Source organism: Hippoglossus hippoglossus, chromosome 9 (genome assembly GCF_009819705.1).
Source record: "Hippoglossus hippoglossus isolate fHipHip1 chromosome 9, fHipHip1.pri, whole genome shotgun sequence".
Taxonomy (NCBI): Eukaryota; Metazoa; Chordata; class Actinopteri; order Pleuronectiformes; family Pleuronectidae; genus Hippoglossus; species Hippoglossus hippoglossus.
In genome coordinates, this window is record NC_047159.1 from 12,402,190 (window position 1) to 12,420,452 (window position 18,263).

General features: G+C 41.4%; 2 protein-coding genes across 6 annotated transcripts in view; one reads left to right on the forward strand and one right to left on the reverse strand.

Annotated features, from left to right (window-relative positions):
• The window catches only part of stpg2 (sperm-tail PG-rich repeat containing 2), a 129,070-nt gene extending 117,539 nt beyond the window's left edge, over positions 1-11,531 (reverse strand). For all 4 annotated transcript variants that reach the window (XM_034596442.1, XM_034596441.1, XM_034596440.1 and 1 more), the window contains exons 1-6: positions 11,146-11,531; positions 10,172-10,272; positions 9,555-9,722; positions 7,465-7,632; positions 3,709-3,824; positions 3,136-3,247 (exon numbers count right to left, since the gene is read on the reverse strand). In XM_034596442.1, the coding sequence (XP_034452333.1) occupies positions 3,136-3,247; positions 3,709-3,824; positions 7,465-7,632; positions 9,555-9,722; positions 10,172-10,272; positions 11,146-11,308 (828 nt within the window). In that variant the 5' untranslated portion in view covers positions 11,309-11,531. The remainder of the gene's footprint in view (positions 1-3,135; positions 3,248-3,708; positions 3,825-7,464; positions 7,633-9,554; positions 9,723-10,171; positions 10,273-11,145) is intronic.
• A 1,930-nt stretch (positions 11,532-13,461) lies between these two features.
• Positions 13,462-18,239, forward strand: bri3bp (bri3 binding protein). 2 transcript variants are annotated; one of them, XR_004615028.1, is made up of 4 exons: positions 13,462-13,841; positions 14,693-14,795; positions 14,895-17,399; positions 17,455-18,239. XR_004615028.1 is itself a non-coding variant. In XM_034596448.1 (3 exons), exons 1-3 carry the CDS (start codon positions 13,662-13,664, stop codon positions 15,314-15,316), a joined length of 705 nt encoding a protein of 234 aa, XP_034452339.1. In that variant the 5' UTR covers positions 13,462-13,661; the 3' UTR covers positions 15,317-18,239. The 2 variants fall into 2 exon arrangements, 1 of the variants encoding a protein (XP_034452339.1); XM_034596448.1 differs by having other exon boundaries at positions 14,895-18,239.
• The last annotated feature ends 24 nt before the right edge of the window (positions 18,240-18,263 follow it).

Genomic DNA, 18,263 nt, shown 5'->3' on the forward strand with positions numbered 1-18,263 from the left:
TGGGTCGCAGCAGGAGATTGTCCAGTTCAGACGTGTCACACGCAAGAAACAGGACATGACGTATGGAGTCTGTTGCGGAAATCACATTTTTACAAGGTGCAAATATGTGGATTGAGTATGTAAAATGATGTTTGGTATTTAGATGTTCACCAAAGGTTTATAGTCTTTTTGTAATATTTCTGTTGATATTCTCTGTTGAATGTTTGAACAATTGTATTTTTATATTTAGACATTGGCAAACATCATTACACAAGCTTAACACCTAAATTAAATTTATTTAACTTCACACAAATACAGCATAAGTATGATCAATTGAAATTAGCTTATTTCACAGTCTCTCTGTCTCTGTTGTTGGACTGTTAGAATGCTTTCTCCTATAGGAGCAGTAATGGTTCCAAAAATCAGGGTCGCGTCAGGCAAAGCTCCATCTGTTTGGCTTTTGAATGCAGAGATGCACACGATAAGTGTTTGTTAAAGTGATTTGCTCAGTCGTTGCCCGCGCCGCCACAAAATGCCACGACACCAGCAGCCCTAAACCATTAGAAGCAGACTGGCTGCTGATCTCTAGGAAGTGAAGGTGTTTGTCCTGAGTGTCCCCCCTGCGGGTAATGACCCATCTGGCCAGTGTGTGTGTATGTGTGTGTGTGTGTGTACATGTGAGTAGAGGTGTCAGAAACTAATGATGATGGATGGAGGTGTAGCTTTCACGATAGGGGGTCCAAATACAGCATGGTGTAAACACACAAGTGTACAATGAAGGCAAAGTTGTTGATTCAAAGTCAGAGGACGAATTTCAGCATAAAATATTTTAGCAGTTATCAACAGATCTGTCGGGTATAATGAACTATTCACAAGTAAATGAGCTACAATCTGAACTAGAGGAGAGACGGCAGAGCAAATGTTCAGAGAGGATGAGTTGACAGAGAGGTGCAGGTGCAGGTACTTGACAGCAGGGATCTGTTCACCTCTCTCTCTGCAAATCCAGTCCCCGCGTTTTTCCGACTCTGCCTCACCATCCCTAGCCCACCATCCAGAAAAATAAGGCATCACAAAGCATTACTCTGCCAGCACACTCAAGTTCATATGCAGGTGAGTAACTCCCCTCCACTCAACCAGCTCCGGTGCGTGTGCGTGAGCATGTGCGTGGGTGCGAGCGTGCATGCGTGTGTGTGTATGTGTGTGTTCAAAGCTTATGTTCTACTGCCCTCTATCGACCACAGATAAAACCAGAGTCACAGAGGGAGGGGGTATGAATCGTTTCATGTTTAATCAACCACTTGAATGAATCCAGAACGAAGCCAAAGAAACATCACATTATGACTCATTCTCAATTTGGAGCTTTCAAATCCTATTGTGTAGAGAATCAGTCTGAGTCAAAGAGCAGTGAAGTGGGGACGAGCAGTTTAAATGCATACAAATATCCAGTGGTTGGTCCTATTGCCTGAAGTTACTGAAACACGTCGGGGCATCAAAATATAATTGAGAACGTTTTGGTGTAATTACAACAACATTATATAATATGAAAAAACTGGTGTTGAAATAACTGTATGGGTGTAAGTCGTCTAAGCAATCTATTATTGATTATGTTGTGATGATGGCTTTCCGTGTACTTTAATTTAAGTATTACATACAAAAGACACAATAAAGTACCATTATCTGTAATGGTCTGTTTTTACAACAGACTATATAAGCTTTTCTCTGGGAGATAATTTCTATGACTCAGTCTCCCCCACTGGTTGATAATTTAATTGCTGCTCTTACAATGCAAAACCCAGCATCTCCAAAATAAAAGTGTGTTCTCAAAGTGTCCTGCCTCTCTCAGCAGCTATTATTTAGTGGGTGGTTAAAACAGTAGGTAGAATCCTCTTGGCTGAGCTGCCTGTCACTTTGACTCATGAAATGAGCCGTTACAAACAAACATGAGGAAACAGTTTCAGGTGGGTTGTCCAAATAAATGTCATTAACGTGAACACACACTGATCAATGCTGTGTTTCATGATGTGTATTAAAGCAAGATTTGGAAGAACAAACATTATTGTGTATCTAATAGGTTTAACTCATATTTACCAAAATGCAGATTTTCTCAATTGTATAGCCTCAGGGGAATTTCTGCTATGGCCGTTATTGGGATGACCAGTATTGTGTTTATTTGTGCTACTATTCAAAGCTATGCATTTTATTTTAACAATTGATCTAATGACAATATAGCTTTTTTTAGACATGCATTGAACAGTGGACATTTTCCTGAAAGTTTCCTGAGGGGCTGTACGTGAGAACGCAGATGTCTATGTCAGTTGCTCGGACTTTTTACCTTTTTACTTTTACTCACAGCGAGTGAGTGGGTATGGTCACAAAAAAACTAAAAGAATAGAAATATCTCCGAATGAATAAGAGAGGAGCCACACACATGGTGGATGCAGACTTTGAAAAACAACCAGATTCAGGAGCCTTTGGTGATACAACCTGGTGCCAATGCTGTTGTGCTGTAAACAAAAACACGTGATGTCCGCATCCGAATGTATACGTCATGTCCTGCCTCCTTTTTACAGTGGCCTGAACTGGGTCTACCACAGGTTCTCCTTCATGTTTGGAAGGGGAGGGTGAGGTGAGGGGTATTCAGCTGCAATATGCAACCTCACCACTAGAGGTCACTAAATTCTACACACTGAACCTTTAAGTCTTTCGGCTTATTGTTTTGGTTTTACAACTCTGACAAACCAGCTGTACACAAACCAACCAAACACCAACAACCGCCTGATGAATAAAGGGAGCATTAAGCCACTAAAGAGAAACTTGTTTTCCCTCAAGAGTTGGTTGAGCCCTAAAACAGAGGTAAAAGGTTCTGCGTCTGCTCGATTTTTGCTAACACACATTAACCATATCAACATTATAGGCTGATAATGGGCCATGTTTAGAACTTGTTGTGCTGCCCTCAAGTGCAAAAAAAAAAATCAGTTACTGCAGGTTTATTTGCCTCTTGTGGTCACAGTGGTCACATGTCAGCACATTACATACAGCTCACCCCACAAACACACAGGGGGCCAGAGACTGACACTGACCCCACTCCAAGCTTTTATCTCTTAGACGTATCATTTCTCCAAACCCAGCACCACATGAATACAAACTCACTCTCACCTTCTTTTCCTCTTGCTTGGGCACCAGCTCGTGGTAGCGAGGGATGTTAAGCTCAGCTCTGCCTTTCTGTTCCTTTTGAAGGTTCATATTTTCATATTGTGTTTCTGGGACTCTGAGAGACACAGTGACAATGTCTGAGAAAAGACGATACAGACAAACAAGTTGGAGAGATACAAAAAATATATAAAGGGGACAAAGAAGAGTGTTTAGAAAATCATGGAGCAGAAACAGGGAGAGAGGGAGTGAGGGAGTGAGAGAGAGAGAGAGAGAGAGAGATTTGATGGAAAAGTAAACAGGAAGAAAAAAAAGGCAGATGGAAGTAGAGGATAAGAAGGAAGGAGAACAGAGAGAAGGAATGAATAGAGTAACAAGGAGAAGAGACCAGGTTGAAACACCAGCTAGAGTATGTTAGCTGCTGAAAGGGAATAAAGACGGACTTTAAAATCATTTTCTTCAATGATTCCTGTTATCATGTCCATTACATTCAATTAAATATACAATTCATATCCCAGGACTCATATGAGGATACACACATTTTTCACATGCTACTGTAATATGACGTGTGATGCTCACATCTCTGGGTAATATTGTCCTGGACCTGGTCCCACCTCCGCCGTCACCTCGCCTCTCTTCCCCGTCATGCTGCCAAAGTGGCATCCTTTATATTTCTGTGCCGAGCTCTTCTCTGACTGTAGAAGATGAAGACGGAGAGAACGAAGATGCGAGAAGAAGGGAGAGAATGAAATTACAAGATGATTAAATGGATGGATAAGACACTTTTCTGGTTCCTCTTCCAGTCGGGTCTCGAGAAGTTGGGGCTGAAATGAAATGTGAAGTTCAGCCAAATGTCAGGGATCTAGGGGAGACCCTCCGTCCTTTCTTATCTTCCTGAGTTTTACTGGCCTGCTTCCTTCTGCCTCCAGCTGCTGCTTAACAACTGAGAGCAGCTGCATCTGGAAATGAGCTGGCCAGCTGTTCGCCAAAAAAACATTTTAGAGACCCTGTGTACGAGAGTTTCTAAAAACTATATTGCAGAGTGCGACAATAAAGCAAGAGTGGGTCAAATCCCGGTGCCGGCTGCAGCATGTCTGTTCAAAATGCAAAACCGAGGATGTTTAAAACTGTTAAGGAACCACCGTATGCTAATTACAATATGGCATTTGACGTCATGGTGGTGTATTTGCATTCTGCATGTTGTCATCTGGTGTCTGCCCATTTGTGTGGGATGAATATAACAACCAAAGCTATTACAACTCAGCCTGAGGGGGCGACATGAGTGTCTTATATACAATTCAGAGCAATTCTTCAAACAGCTGTCGACATATATTTTATTTTTTGTTTCATAAGTTGGGGGATCCCCGAAGTTTTCTTGTAAATCAAGATACTAAGTAAACATTGACCAGCTATTAGTGTTTTAGTTAGAGTGAATGGATCACCAAAATCTTTAGACTCTGATCATAGCTTTTCCTATTTGACGGAAATAGTAGTTTTTAAAATAACAACAGACAACTTCAAGGAAAAAGCAGGGAAAGTCTTTTGGCTCCAGCCTCTGGGGATCATGACTGGACTCATCAACACCACACCCCCGGAGCCATGCTGGTAACGTGGCCAAAACAGCAAGGAGAGGTAAAAATGAAATGTGCTGAAAGAATGTGTCACACGAGCAATGACGACTATTACGTAGTCGTGATACATAAGTGTGATACATAAAGAAAACCTGGCACTGGAGTTTAGAACTGTGGGAGATTTGGGATTTGTTCAAGGCCAGACTTAAGTATTAGCTGTCAGTTTATGAGCAATGAGTTATTTAAATTCACCCAAAATGAAATGTTATTACATCATTTTTATAGCTGGCATTAAAACATAAGTAGGACGAGTACGAAATTTTCATTGGGTGCTTCTACTTTTCCGTTTGGCTCTGAAGTCCACTGCTTGTTCCTCATTCCTGCATTCAAATGACAGACAGACTTGGGAAAAAAACTCTTCTCTTTTCTAACTTTTTCCTTGACCCGACTGCCCTGCGAGGCAGGTTCCGGGACGACTGGCAGGGAATCTCAAAAGCTTTCTGACTCCATATGGTGTCTGTCTTCTTAACTCAACTTCAACAGTGACTGGAGGGCGAGATCTGAGGCTCTGTCCCGTGATCCTTCAATGCAGGGGATAGAAAACTAGGACGTTCAGATGTGCCGACACACAGACGAGCACTGTGATGGTATCGCAGCTGGCTTTGAGTTTAAAGCCGCAAATTGCCTATTTATGTCAAGGAGAGCTTTTAAAAGGGAAAAACAAAAGCACAGCGAGTGGGTACAAACATATTAATTCAGCCTTGATAAAAATGGAATCATGGGTTATTTATCATTCAAATTAGAATGAAAACCTCGAGCGGATATAAAAGTTTTGTTTTTCGGTAGGGTTGTGTGTGTGTGTGTGTGTGTGTGTGTGTGTGTGTGTGTGTGTGTGTGTGTGTGTGTGTGTGTGTGTGTGTGTGTGTGTGTGTGTGGAGGATCCTGTGGGCTGAAAGTGTTTGTGTTGATTTACACAAACAGATACACAACACAGCATGGGTCTGAATCTGAATGAGGTTCTGGAGAGGACAACATCTTCCCCACATTCCTGTTTACATCTGACAACTTCAAACCAAATTCTGTGTAAGATACCTGATTTCTGTGGCCGGTCTAGTACAGAATTTTTCATATAGACGATGTAAAAATGCCTATTGATCAACAATCTGCCAATATAAATCTTTTTTGCCATTTCTTCTGTACTTACCGTCTCTGTTCCACATCACCATCTGGCCAGCTGTGTTATGATAATCTGCCAAATCTAATACTTCCATCTGAGCAAACAAAATAATACATCTCATGTTGATACTGTGTCTAATTTTTGCAAAGTGCTTTTATTATGCACTCACATTTTTCCCAGCCATCATATGTGTTCCTGTTATTAGCCTGTCTCTACTTCTGTATTACTAAGTAGAGCATGATTGTAATGGATTTTTTGGGGGGATGATGTCAATACCAACACAAATATAATCAACCCAAAAAACAAAAACATTTGTCAAGAATCCTCTTATGACAAAGAAATGTAATTGAGGCTAATTTTGTTACACATTGACTCTTAACTTTTATTACAAATGACTGAAATTAAAAATACAAAATACAAGCAAATATATTGAACTTGAAGTAATACAATTAATATGTTTTACACAAACTACAAACATAAATGCTAAATCTGCTCTGCATCGTTTATTCTGTAAAATAAAGGTTTTCATATCGGTGGATATCCGCAAACATAAACACCAAAAGGCTGATATTTTCTGCTAACGGATAAATATCAGTCGGGCTCTAGGGCCAAGTTGTTAGTTCCAGTCGAGGTGATGATACAAACTTTGACCATAAGTTTAAGGTCACAGGATAAAACTGATTAAAACGTTTTTTTGTGTTTCTCAATAACATCCAGCCAGAAAAAACACAAAGTTATGTCCTTTTGATTTCCGTCTAATGTCTTATCATTCAAAAGGTGGCTCCGCCACTTTGAAGTTACGTCCTCAGACAACCACTTAATTCCGCCTCTCCACCCTTTTGAACTCAGTCGGAGCCCGGGGTGGGGTGGTGCGTGAAGGGGGTTGGTGGTGTTTGAGTTTACAGCGAGTCAGACAGGGGGATAGAGACAGACAGAAGCGGAGGGTGAACTTTCAAAGCGAGGGAGCAACAGAAGTTGAGACGGTAAGAAAGCGCTGTGGATGGATGCCCTGCTGATAGCTCTAAATCACAGCATGCCGCCGTGGCTGTGCCGGTGTGTTGATACAACCTCGGCCAACACTCAAGGACACTGTTGACTTCCTCTGGTCATTAACAGATGAAAAATGGCTTAATTGAGAGGCAGACCAGCAGGCGTGTGCATTATTTTAAGTGAATATTGTAATACAGCTTGAAGAGTAATTACTAATGGCTCCCTTTGTTGGCGTGTAAAATGGAAATGGCATTGGTGTGCTGTGGCTTTTTCTTTTTTTTAAAGTGGAGCTGCCTTCATTAGCTATGGAAATGGGTTTTGGGCCAACTGAATGAGGTGAGGTGGGGGTTCAGTGGTGCATTAGATCTGCCTCACACTAATGGACCTCGCCTCGCGGGCAGAGTAAGTACACTCAGACACACACTCGCACAGACTAATGAAAGCACACAAGCGTGCACAAATGAGCACTTCACATTCCCTGATTGATGTACATTCAAACTTCAGCCGGGGTCTGCAACTATGTGTGTGTGTGTGTGTGTGTGTGTGTGTGTGTGTGTGTGTGTGTGTGTGTGTGTGTGTGTGTGTGTGTGTCCTCACCAGTAATGGGTTGTAGTAGGCTGGCCCCAGGGTTGCATCCCTTGGAGGGGGCTGTTGCTTGAGGAGCACACCCCGGGCATCCTCCTCGTAGCCATAAGCCTGGCCCGGCGAAGGAATGGATGCAATATCTGACTGACGAACCAGCCGCAGACTTTTAGCCTGCAGCCACTGCTCAGAGAGAGGGGGAAAAAGCAAGATGAAGACATGTGGAGTGAGAAGAGAAGTCAGGGTCTGCGATGGAGAGGATGCCCTGGCTTACAAAGTAGCTGAGCACTGCCTAGGGCCAATTTAGAGTGAGAATGAGGGAAGGACAGAGCCAGAGAGGGAAGGATGGAGCGAGGGTAGACAGAGGATATAAAATAAAAGAGAAAAAAGGGGGAAAGGACAAAGAAAGAAGAAAGGACAGGAGTAGAAGTGTAGGAATAGGAACAATGTCTGCTGAGGGAGCTGCAGTGAAGCCGTCACAGTTAGAATACATGGTAGCTACTCCACTCACGTCCTATGTCTGGGAGTAAGGTGTGTGTCTGTGTGAGCATATGTGTTATCTGTGGTGTGTGGAACGCATATCTCACGAGCTATTCATCTTATCGGCTTCACGATTATGAAGATTGTGTCAAACAGACCTTGAAATAGCCAACGTGGAATGTATGAAAACAAACAGCAGTGAAGTAAATTATTCAAACTTATATAAACCACACATGTGAACAGTAATGGGACAACAATGCTGTTTGATTTCATGAAAAACATCGACAGTAGCAATTTTATTACAGATAAACCAGGTTGGATGAACGCAAAGTTTTCTAACTTCACTCTCCAGCACACAGCAACAAAAAAGTGACATTGTATTGTAGAACTGTTTGAGGAGGATTCACTGATGACAAGGAATTATTCTGACAATCTCTACACTAGTTCAGATATTTGCAGCCGGTATAAAGGGAGAAGAGAATGAGCATAATCTCAATAGAGACTTTTTCATGTTTGGTCGGGTTTCAAAAGTGTTAACTCAGAGCTTATCTGTATCTCAACAACTGTTCTCCTATGTTCATTTATCATGCAAGCTATGAGGGGAGCTACAGGATAAAGCACTTGGTGTGTTTCTAGGTGCTGTGTCTTAAAACTCTCAAACCACCTCAGATGTTATCTTTCAGGTTATACAGGCGGAAAAATGGATTTACATTTTTTGTTGTTGCTGGACAACAAATAGAAAAAGGTTGAGATGAGATTTCAAAAGTTTTACAATCAGCAGAAGTAAAATGGACACGCTGCTGTTCTCACACTGACACTGAGTAAGAACCAGAACATCCCTGGATAGGACGCGACCTGTCTCTGCTACTGTTACTGCTTCTGAGGAGTAAAAAAATCAGCATAGTGAGTCTAATGAGACGACTGTCACCTATGAAAAATGAACTGGAGAGAGCACCAGCCTGTGCCTGGAGCTTCAAGGCAGATTTAGAGCAGCAGAAACAACTTCCCTGTCTTTCCAAATCTTGCTGATACCGAAAATACTGTCACTTTAATGAAAAAAGTCAAGCAACAGATTTTTACAAGACTCTCCCTCTGTCTGGCGTCTTCATATTTCACTGCTCATCATCTCCATCATTGTAATTAAAGCGGAGTCTGTCATACATAATAAATGATGCTGCGCGTATGAAAAGCTTTTTTGCACAATGTGACACGATTTGGGACAAACTAAGAAGAAGCATTGTCATATTGTCACTTCCCTTTGTTCCGCTCACCGTGATTAAAGTATATATTACTGAATGTGATGCAGTTACAGCCAATGTCTTTAACTGCGACAGAAGAGATGTAACTGTTTAGACAGCTACTCCAGTCTTTTGTTTGACAAATGGAACAGATGAGCAGAGATGTCTTTATTCTGCTGTACGTGTGAAAATGAAAGTTATTAGCTGTTGCATTGAACGACTTTTTGATCCTTTTTCATGCCTCCCTTTCTCACATTCAGTTCATGCACAGAAAACACACTGCGTACAAGCTAACGTAGATGAACTCGCATCATAAACTACACAAGCAAATCTTTTGAAGAAATCATTGTCAGTAACTTGTCGGCTCATGCCAACCCATGTGCTTACCATTTTTCTGCCAAGCTTCTCAGCCTTTCCTGCGTCGGCCGGCACAGCCCTGAGCGAGTTCCCCGAGGCAGGCAGCACATTGTAGGCCCCGGGGCCGGGAACCGCTGACACCTCCTCCTCAAAACGCTTGGAGCGGTTCTGAAGACTTCGGCCACCGTGGACATTTAGCTGCAAGGATGAGGATTTGAGAGAACGATTTTGTTAACTGTATGCAAACATTATCTTCACCTTGCTCTCATCTCCTGCCTTCCTACAAAGACAAATCGATATTTTTAATGTTTTATTAGCAATATTAGAAGTATACTTCTTTCTGATGGCTTTTGGAAAGTCAAATGAATTCTTCTGCAAACAATTTCCTCACAAAACCTTGCTTGCAGCTTCTCAGTGGGTATTTTATGCTGTAAAGTGTCAAAGGAAATAACCTACAACACCACCATCTATCAGCACTTCTTGAAAGCACTGTGGCATAAATATTTCATGACTTCAGACAAATCTGCTCCCGCTTTCATGACCCTCTGGTCCAACCAAGCGCCACCTCCACCCACTCCATCTCTCCTGGGTACGGTCAGGTCTTGACTTACTCGCATGTAAAAGGGTTGTGTCTAACCTACAGGTACCTTGACGGGTGAGGAGTCATATTGTCCGGGTCCTGGCACCTTCTCAGTGGAGCTGAATGCTGATTGTCTGTTGGTCAAGGACAGGAAAGGAGCATAGCCATCTGCAATACAGAAAAGGCACGAAACCTCACTCACAACCGACATCTACGACACCGTTGAGTGAATAATGATGCGTATTTCATATTTCTCGTTATTTACTATTATTTGCCTTTTCTGCTTTTGAACCCATGTAAAGTGTCTTTGAGCATTGTTTAAAGCTCTATATAAATAAAATGTGTATTATTATCATTTGCAAGAACAGCAAATATGTGATATATGTTGTGACAAATATATATTGGGATTTGCATTTGTTTATTTAACTATATTAATGTGCTTGTTTGTTTTTCCTAGAACTATAGCAGGTGGACAAAATGAAAGGAACACAAAATGACACAAAATACTTTATTTATGAAGCACTTTTGAATAAATGTTACAAGAAAAATAAGACCTGACCTGACCTAAAATGAGAATAAAACAATTGAACATGAGCAGAGAAAATAGATTGCATGGTGAATGTATTGAGTTACACAGCTTGAAGTAAGCTAATTGTGTATATATATATATTCATATATACAGGCTAAGAATATTAAGTTTTATAGATCCTCATAGTTTAAAATGTTTCCACATCATCAAAATTGTCTATTGTATGTGTGGATATCAATGTGTGTGTACATACATGTACATACACACGCATATTCTGTATATCTATATACATAGATATACAGATACCTTTAATTTATATATGTATAATATGTTCAACTTTGTAACCTCCTTCATGATAAATATAAAAGGAGAAAAAGATAAATTAATACAAGTGTGTTCACAAAGTTCGTGTAGAACTTTAATATACAGCTAGTAACGTTTATTTTTGATCATATATTCAGATATAGAAGCAGCAGAACTTGTCCATATAGAATGAGACTCTAGTGTCCTACCTGATGTTCTGGGACTCCGGGCGACATCGTACGACCCGGGCCCGACTGTGGCCGAGGAGCCCCCTGGTGTCATGGAGGTCAGTCTGGGAGCTCGTCCATACATGTTTAACTTCCTGTCTTTAAAACCAACATGTAGCTGAACTAAACTCCACGTGACAAACATGTTAGAGTCGGTCCAGAGTTTACAAACATGTTTACAAACATTCCTCCACTTCACTCGCTCTCCTGTCTGCTCTCTGCGTGCGTCGTTGCCTGGATACCGGATATAGTTGCGCACAGAAAACACAGGAGGAAGGAAGAGAGTGTAACTAGGCAACCACACTCACCTACTGTCTCATAAGGGGACGTTTTCAAAACCTGTATCACCTGTATCACCTTTACATGTTAGCTGCCATCACACATACGGAAGTGACGTGTGTGACACTGCATCAAGTGAAGGTGATGTGTTATTTTTACATATATGCAGAAGTATATAACATACATACACATAGTCATAATTCAATATTGTACTTGTATCACAACATACGCATAATACATTTGATATGGTATTATATGTTATTACCATCTATGCAAATAATTTAAATGTATTTAGGAAAGTACAACACGCACACACATATGTTTTACTTCATAGTTTAATAGCATGTACATATATATCAAATGTATGTGTGGACATTCACATTACTGCCTTAGCTGCTGCATCTAAATTAATATATATTATTTTGAGTGGATCCGTCCAGTGACTATTCTAACACTTTTCTAACAGTTGTTGAGGTGCAGCCATAGTCCAATCCTACCATCTAGTGGGTGTATGTAATGTGACAGATGCTCCTCAACCCATGCATTCACTGTATATTTTTCTAAACTGGGCCAAAAGAGTTCTTACAACGTATTGCACAATCCCTCCACTGGTGCTTCTGGTATTTTTCATACATAAATTTAGTTTCCTATTTTTATATTTTGTATATTTTTAAACATTTATACTTGCACAACTACACCACAGCAAATTCCTTGTATGTGTAAACCTGCTTGGCAATAAAACCTGATTCTGATTGACTGAGATAAACCTCTGGATCCTCACGTTCCTGTGTTTAAATGATTTCAGTAACTTGCTTGTTTCTGTAACAACAACAACTCTTCGTATTCAGCCTTTACTCTCATCTCCTCTTGTCATTATTTACATGTCTTCCCTACTTCCTCCTGCTACTATTATACAAGGTTGTTAAATTGTGATTAATGAGAGCTCAGTGGAATAAACTCAGGTAACGAGTGGCTCTTTGGAGAAAAAGTGAGGAGCATCTTTATTTAAACTTCCTGCACATTGGTATTTGATTCAATTTGACAAAATGTTGTTAATTCCTAAGAGTGACACCAGGGAGAAAAGGGACACTACCAACTACTAACCAGTGGGGGGCAGCAGCGAGCTTCACATGAGCCTCACCTGCATGAAATCCATGCAAAGAGGAGTGGTGCATTCAAAGATAATCGGAAATTCTAAATAGTGCAGAGGTGTGAATAGGATGTAGAATTTCTTTGAGGATATAAAAAAACTTTGATGATACCACAATGTAAACGTGTATTTGCAATAATCTGTACACTTTCAAGTCAAAACTAATTATCACTCCATATATTTTGCAAATAAATCAACCACAACACCAATCATGATCAATTGATCAATGCTTGTTCTGATATAGTGCAGGGTAAATGTCGTTTGTCACATTGGAATTTTTAGATGGGATCAATTTCCTAACTTGTTTACACATTAAGGTCTGTGATCACTTCTCCTATCAGTCATTTAAAGGTTCAGTGTGTAGAATTTTGTGGTGAAGTCGCATGTTGCAGCTGAGTAACGCTCACCTCACCCTCCCATTCCAAACATGACAGAGAACCTGTGGTAGTTGTCATAAAAACTCCAAAGGTGTTTACTTTGTCCAGTTTGGGCTACTGTAAAAAACATGGCGGCCTCCGTAGAGAGGACCCACTCCAGATGTAAATATAAAGTATTTAAATATAAAGGGCCCATTCTAGGGTGAAGAAAACAACAATTTGTACAATTTAGATGAAAAACACTAGTGAAAAAACATAACTAGAATTATTTTATATTCAATTTCTGCTGATAGATCCCTTTCACCTAAATCCTACACACTGAACCTTTAATGAGTATATCCGTAAACTGATTGATTTACACAGTTTACATTGTTAAGAGCGGCGCTTCAGAGGCATGTTTGATGTGTGTAACTGTTTGATCGGCCTTTTGTAAATGAACTCAAACAAACAATCAAACAAACAAACAAACAAACACAATCTCATCCACAGTCACAGCAACGAGCCAACACGGGGACACTGGAGTTGGAGTTTTCCGCGGTGTCCGTGAAGTCAACACGGGCTCTCTTCCACCATCACAGCCAGTGTCCGTGTCGTCCTCCACCTTCAGGCAGCTTCCTCCCCGCGTTACCCTCCGTCCACCCGACTCACTTTCACACCAGCCCCTCGCTCGACACCCGCGGCTCCTCGGCGCCATGAAGGGACTCCGCTTCCTCGTTGTGTTCTTGGTGCTCTCCGCCTCTCTGCTGTGCGGCACGGGCGAGGCGGCCCGGAGTCGGACCAGCAACCAGAACAGCTTCCGCCGGGCAGCGAACGGCATCTACCAGACCCTGAGCAGCGTGTTCGGAGAGGACAACATCAGGGGGCTGTACAAGGTCAGTGTGGGGTGGGGTGGGGTGGGGTGGGGTGGGGGGGCAGCAGCAGGGTGGGATCCAGGAGTACCCGGGGAGGGGGGGGCTTTACTGGGGGGCTGAACAGGAAACCAGCGCGCCCGGGCCTGGCTGTACAATTTCACGGATGCCATTTTGAAAAATTAGCCCGTTATCCAATCTTTGATCCGGCTACAGAGGGTGTCAGGTGACGCGAGGTTACCGGAAGCATGAATGTGAGGTGTTGAATTAGGTTTAACTTCCATGTGCATCAGGGAGGAGGCTCTTCCCTTTCATTGTTCTCAGTCTATCAAGTGATGCCACCTCACACACGTAGCCCCAATGGATCCAGACCATAACATATCAACTGCTTATTCCAGATCAGTTCCTGTTAAAGTCAAACATGAGCCCATGTGTGATCTCATTGGTTCGGCTGCACTTCCTCAAGTTGTTACATCTAACGTGACTTCCTGCCGCCAAACCAAAAACACCAAAGTGACAGTTGATCTTTGGCTGCACACGTGATGAGACTTTGTTTCCTGCTCCATGAATTGAATATAAAGTCTCCACGAAGTCCGTGGGCTGCACAGAGGAGCTTGATCTACAGTGACTGAAACTAGAAAGTGCTGTGTTTTAAAAACAGGAGAACAGAGTGTTGTTTATATCGTCGGGCTGGGTGATAAAACAATATCGATAATTATCTCAAGTTCCGTCCTCTTACTTTTGGCTTTCACTAGGTTTGTTTCTGTGACATGGTTGTAAATCATTCTAATGTATATACAACAGATCTAGAGTAACCTTTTATCGGGATGATTATACAATCATAGCCTTAATCCTTCATTTCTTTCTTTCTATAGTTTTTCTCCAAAACAACGGAGCGGTTTGTCCATGGAGTCGACTCTTTTCTGGACACCATCTGGAAGATCTGGTCAGATCTGCTGGATGTGATGGGAATCGACTGTAAGGCGTTAAATTTATTCCTAAGTTATTTTTCACAAAAGTTTTTTTCACTAATTAACTTGGTGTTTACTTCCTGTCGTCTCTCTCTTTCCTCTGCAGCTTCAAACCTGAGCCACTACTTCAGCCCGACTTCTCTCACCAACTCTCCGGCACGCGCCCTGCTCCTGGTGGCTGCCGTGCTCCTGGCCTACTGGTTCCTCTCCATGTTCCTGGGGGGTTTCTTCTACCTCCTGCACGCCGTGTTCGGCCGCTTTTTCTGGCTAGCTCGCGTCACGCTCTTCGCCCTGTCCTGCCTCTACATCCTGCAGAAGTTTGAGGGCGACCCGGAGCGCGCCGTGCTGCCGCTGTGCTTCATCATGGCGGTGTACTTCATGACGGGGCCCGTGGGAGCGTACTGGCGTCGGGGGGGCGGCGCAGGGTCACTGGAAGAGAAGATTGACCACTTGGACACTCAGATCCGGCTCCTCAACATCAGGCTGACTCGTGTGATCGACAGCCTGGAACGCACTGCGGATCAGTAGACTCAGGTGGCGGGGGAGATGAGGGGGAAGGGAGGGTTTATTGTAATAATGGTTGCGTTTGATGTCAGAATGCTGTTTTCCTGCGGACATCTCGAGCAACACAACCTCTGGGTATTTACGTCTCTATTGTCAGAAGGGGGACAAAACTAAAACCGTATTTTAAAGGCATGATTTTAGTTGCAAAAAGCCAAAAACATCCTCAGAGGTGTGGACAGGTAACCTGGATCTTACTCAAATCAAACAAACACGTTTTCTTTTTGGTCTTTTTGAAGCTTCCAAAGGTGTCAGCTTCATTGATTATCTGAGAAATGTCCATGCTTTTCTCATTTCTGCCCTAATTCTACACCTCTGCTACTTTTTAAGTAACTTCAAAGTGTGAGAATAAGCATATGTTATGTATGTTTGTTTATCCTCATGAATAACCTGGAGTTTACAATTCTTACACAGGTTCATCCACAAACATGTTTCCCACTTTTTGAAAGTACGGAAGTAGGAGAGGGGTTGGGTGTATGATGCAGAGGACGGATACAAAACCTGTATTTATGATGTGTTAAAATCCTCAAGGGGGTGGATAGTTGTCCACAGTAAGATTTATTTATTCCATTTCCATATAAATTGTTGGAATCATGTAAATTTAGTGTGTTTCATGAAGTCTCAGTTGTGTAGTGACAGTAGTTGACATCAGGACCTCCTTTTCTTGTATGAATGGGACGACCTACGCGTGCAAGTGTGTGTCAAGCTTGTGAAATGGAAAAGCACTGTATCAAAGAGTGGCCATCAGACTGGGAGAGATGCAGACAGACAGCAATATCTCAGGGACTCAACCAACGCATAGATTTGGAAATGAGACAAAGTTTATTAAAATCATGTCTTGGTCTCATTGAGTCACGTGACAGTTTTTTCACACGGTTGCAAATCTGTCTCGGTATCTTAACAATGCTTGTGTTTTTGCATCACGCTGATATTGTAAAGTTTGATTTATATCTGGGGTCAAGACCAAGTCGAGCGTTTCATTCATCATTTCAGTACTGGCATAGATCTACTGTACTGCAGTTCTAACATTTAAATAGGGAAATAGCTTTTTTTATATTTAATGTGTGAATCCACAATCAGATTATCCATAGAAGTTGTCTAGAAAAAAGTATTTAAGTCATTTGGAGTTTCTTCACACTGGCTTGAAATGAAATTCATCTTGTAGGATTGGATTTTTAGTCGGGATCAATTTCGTAACTTGATTACAGATTAAGGTCTAATGTATTTGATATGTGGGCAAAACCCCAGAGAATTTCTATTGCAAAACTCCACTTGACCCTGCTGTAGAAGCAATGTACTTTGTTCTATATAAATCATGATATCGCTCATATATGATAATTTCTCCAATTAACAATTTAATGATTAGATCTGATTGATTTACACAGTATATCATTGTTAAAAACTGCTTGAGCAATGCGTCTGGTGTGTGTTCGTGTAGCCCTTCGTTTTAGCTTGATGGGCCTTTTTATAAATCTATTACATCTGCCGTTATTTTTTATATTTCTCATCCTGCATTTTCATGAGACTGCCCTGTTTTTTAAACTGTTTTGCTCTCCATCCACCATCTCTTATTATCGTCATCCTTACTCCCTCATGCACACTTTATATAAATGTATAGAATCTGCACTCTGTAAACATGTGCTTTTATACAAATGACTCTAATGCTGTGCAACTGTGGGAGAAAAACCAAATGTTGTTCGGTGTCTCGTGAGAAAAAACGGACTGGAGATGAACACGCGTCAGTGATGTTGCAAGATGATCTTACAGTTGCCACATGACGCCACTTTTGAAAGAAAAAACGTATTTATAATCTCGACACTCGGATTAACAAACACTTTATTAAATATTAGTATATGTGAGGTGCTGTGGGATTAGGATGTAAGGGTGCAATGGTAACATAGTTTTTGGGAGATGGAGGGTGTTGCATCGCTGTAAAACGAGGTACAGACATGAGCTTTGGCTTTTTCTCAGCATATCCTGATATTACCATACATGTGGTTTTTCATGTGTTGAATCCAACTTCTGATTGTCATTACACTGTGGTATTAAGGTTACTTGCCAGTAAGATTCTTTCTTAAATATTGTCATTACACTGTGGCATTAAGGTTACTTGCCAGTAAGATTCTTTCTTAAATAGAGAAACATTTGAACGCATGTTATCTTACTGTGTATCAGTTGTTTGTAGTTTTTCTCATTATAACACAAACACGTCCAGTTTGTCCCCTGCAGTAAACCACCCCAGGTATCTCCATACTAGCCAAAGTAATCTGGGATTTTATTGCATGCTGTTTTGATGCCTATAACGTTATGTTTCATGATGTAAATGTTGTGACTGCCTAGGTAGAGAGCCCTCCGGAAATGTGATTTTTGTGATGTGATGAATTAGTCGGATGTTAAATACAAGAGGGGTTTGTTTTTTATTCAGTCTTTATTTTCCTGTCCTGTAACATTTGTACCGTTCAGACCAAACTCACATGTACAAGACCGTCAGCCCTCGGAATTCTTCTCATTCCATCATCAGTCAAGCTGATTATTATACGATCACAAACATGTTGACTCATTTTAAAATGTGTAAACTGAATGTAGTTTTTGTTCCTCCTCTCTTATTTTGAAGAGGAGAACCTGACCTGAGAAAGGGGCTGGAGCCTGGTCACTTTGTAGTGTGTGGTTACACCAACAGTCTGTAGCCAATGACCTGTGTATGTTTAACAAAGGACCGAATCTGTGAACTATGAAGGTGTTCAGCGATTAGATGTAATCATGTGTAGTCAGGTGATTTTAAAAAAGGGGTTCAGGGATTTCAATCATGTAATACTGAACCTTAGTTTGTACAGAATCTCATTAGATTCAGGATTTGGAGATGTTAATATCGAAACTGTTTAAGAAAAGAAGAAAAAAAGACCCAGAAAGTTCT

Bases quoted from the DNA above. Each gene is read 5' to 3' on its own strand.
- bri3bp (XM_034596448.1), top strand. From the start codon at position 13,662: ATGAAGGGACTCCGCTTCCTCGTTGTGTTCTTGGTGCTCTCCGCCTCT. The intron at 13,842-14,692 runs GTCAGTGTGGGG...TTCTTTCTATAG, and splicing joins ACATCAGGGGGCTGTACAAG to TTTTTCTCCAAAACAACGGA. The intron at 14,796-14,894 runs GTAAGGCGTTAA...TTTCCTCTGCAG, and splicing joins GGATGTGATGGGAATCGACT to CTTCAAACCTGAGCCACTAC.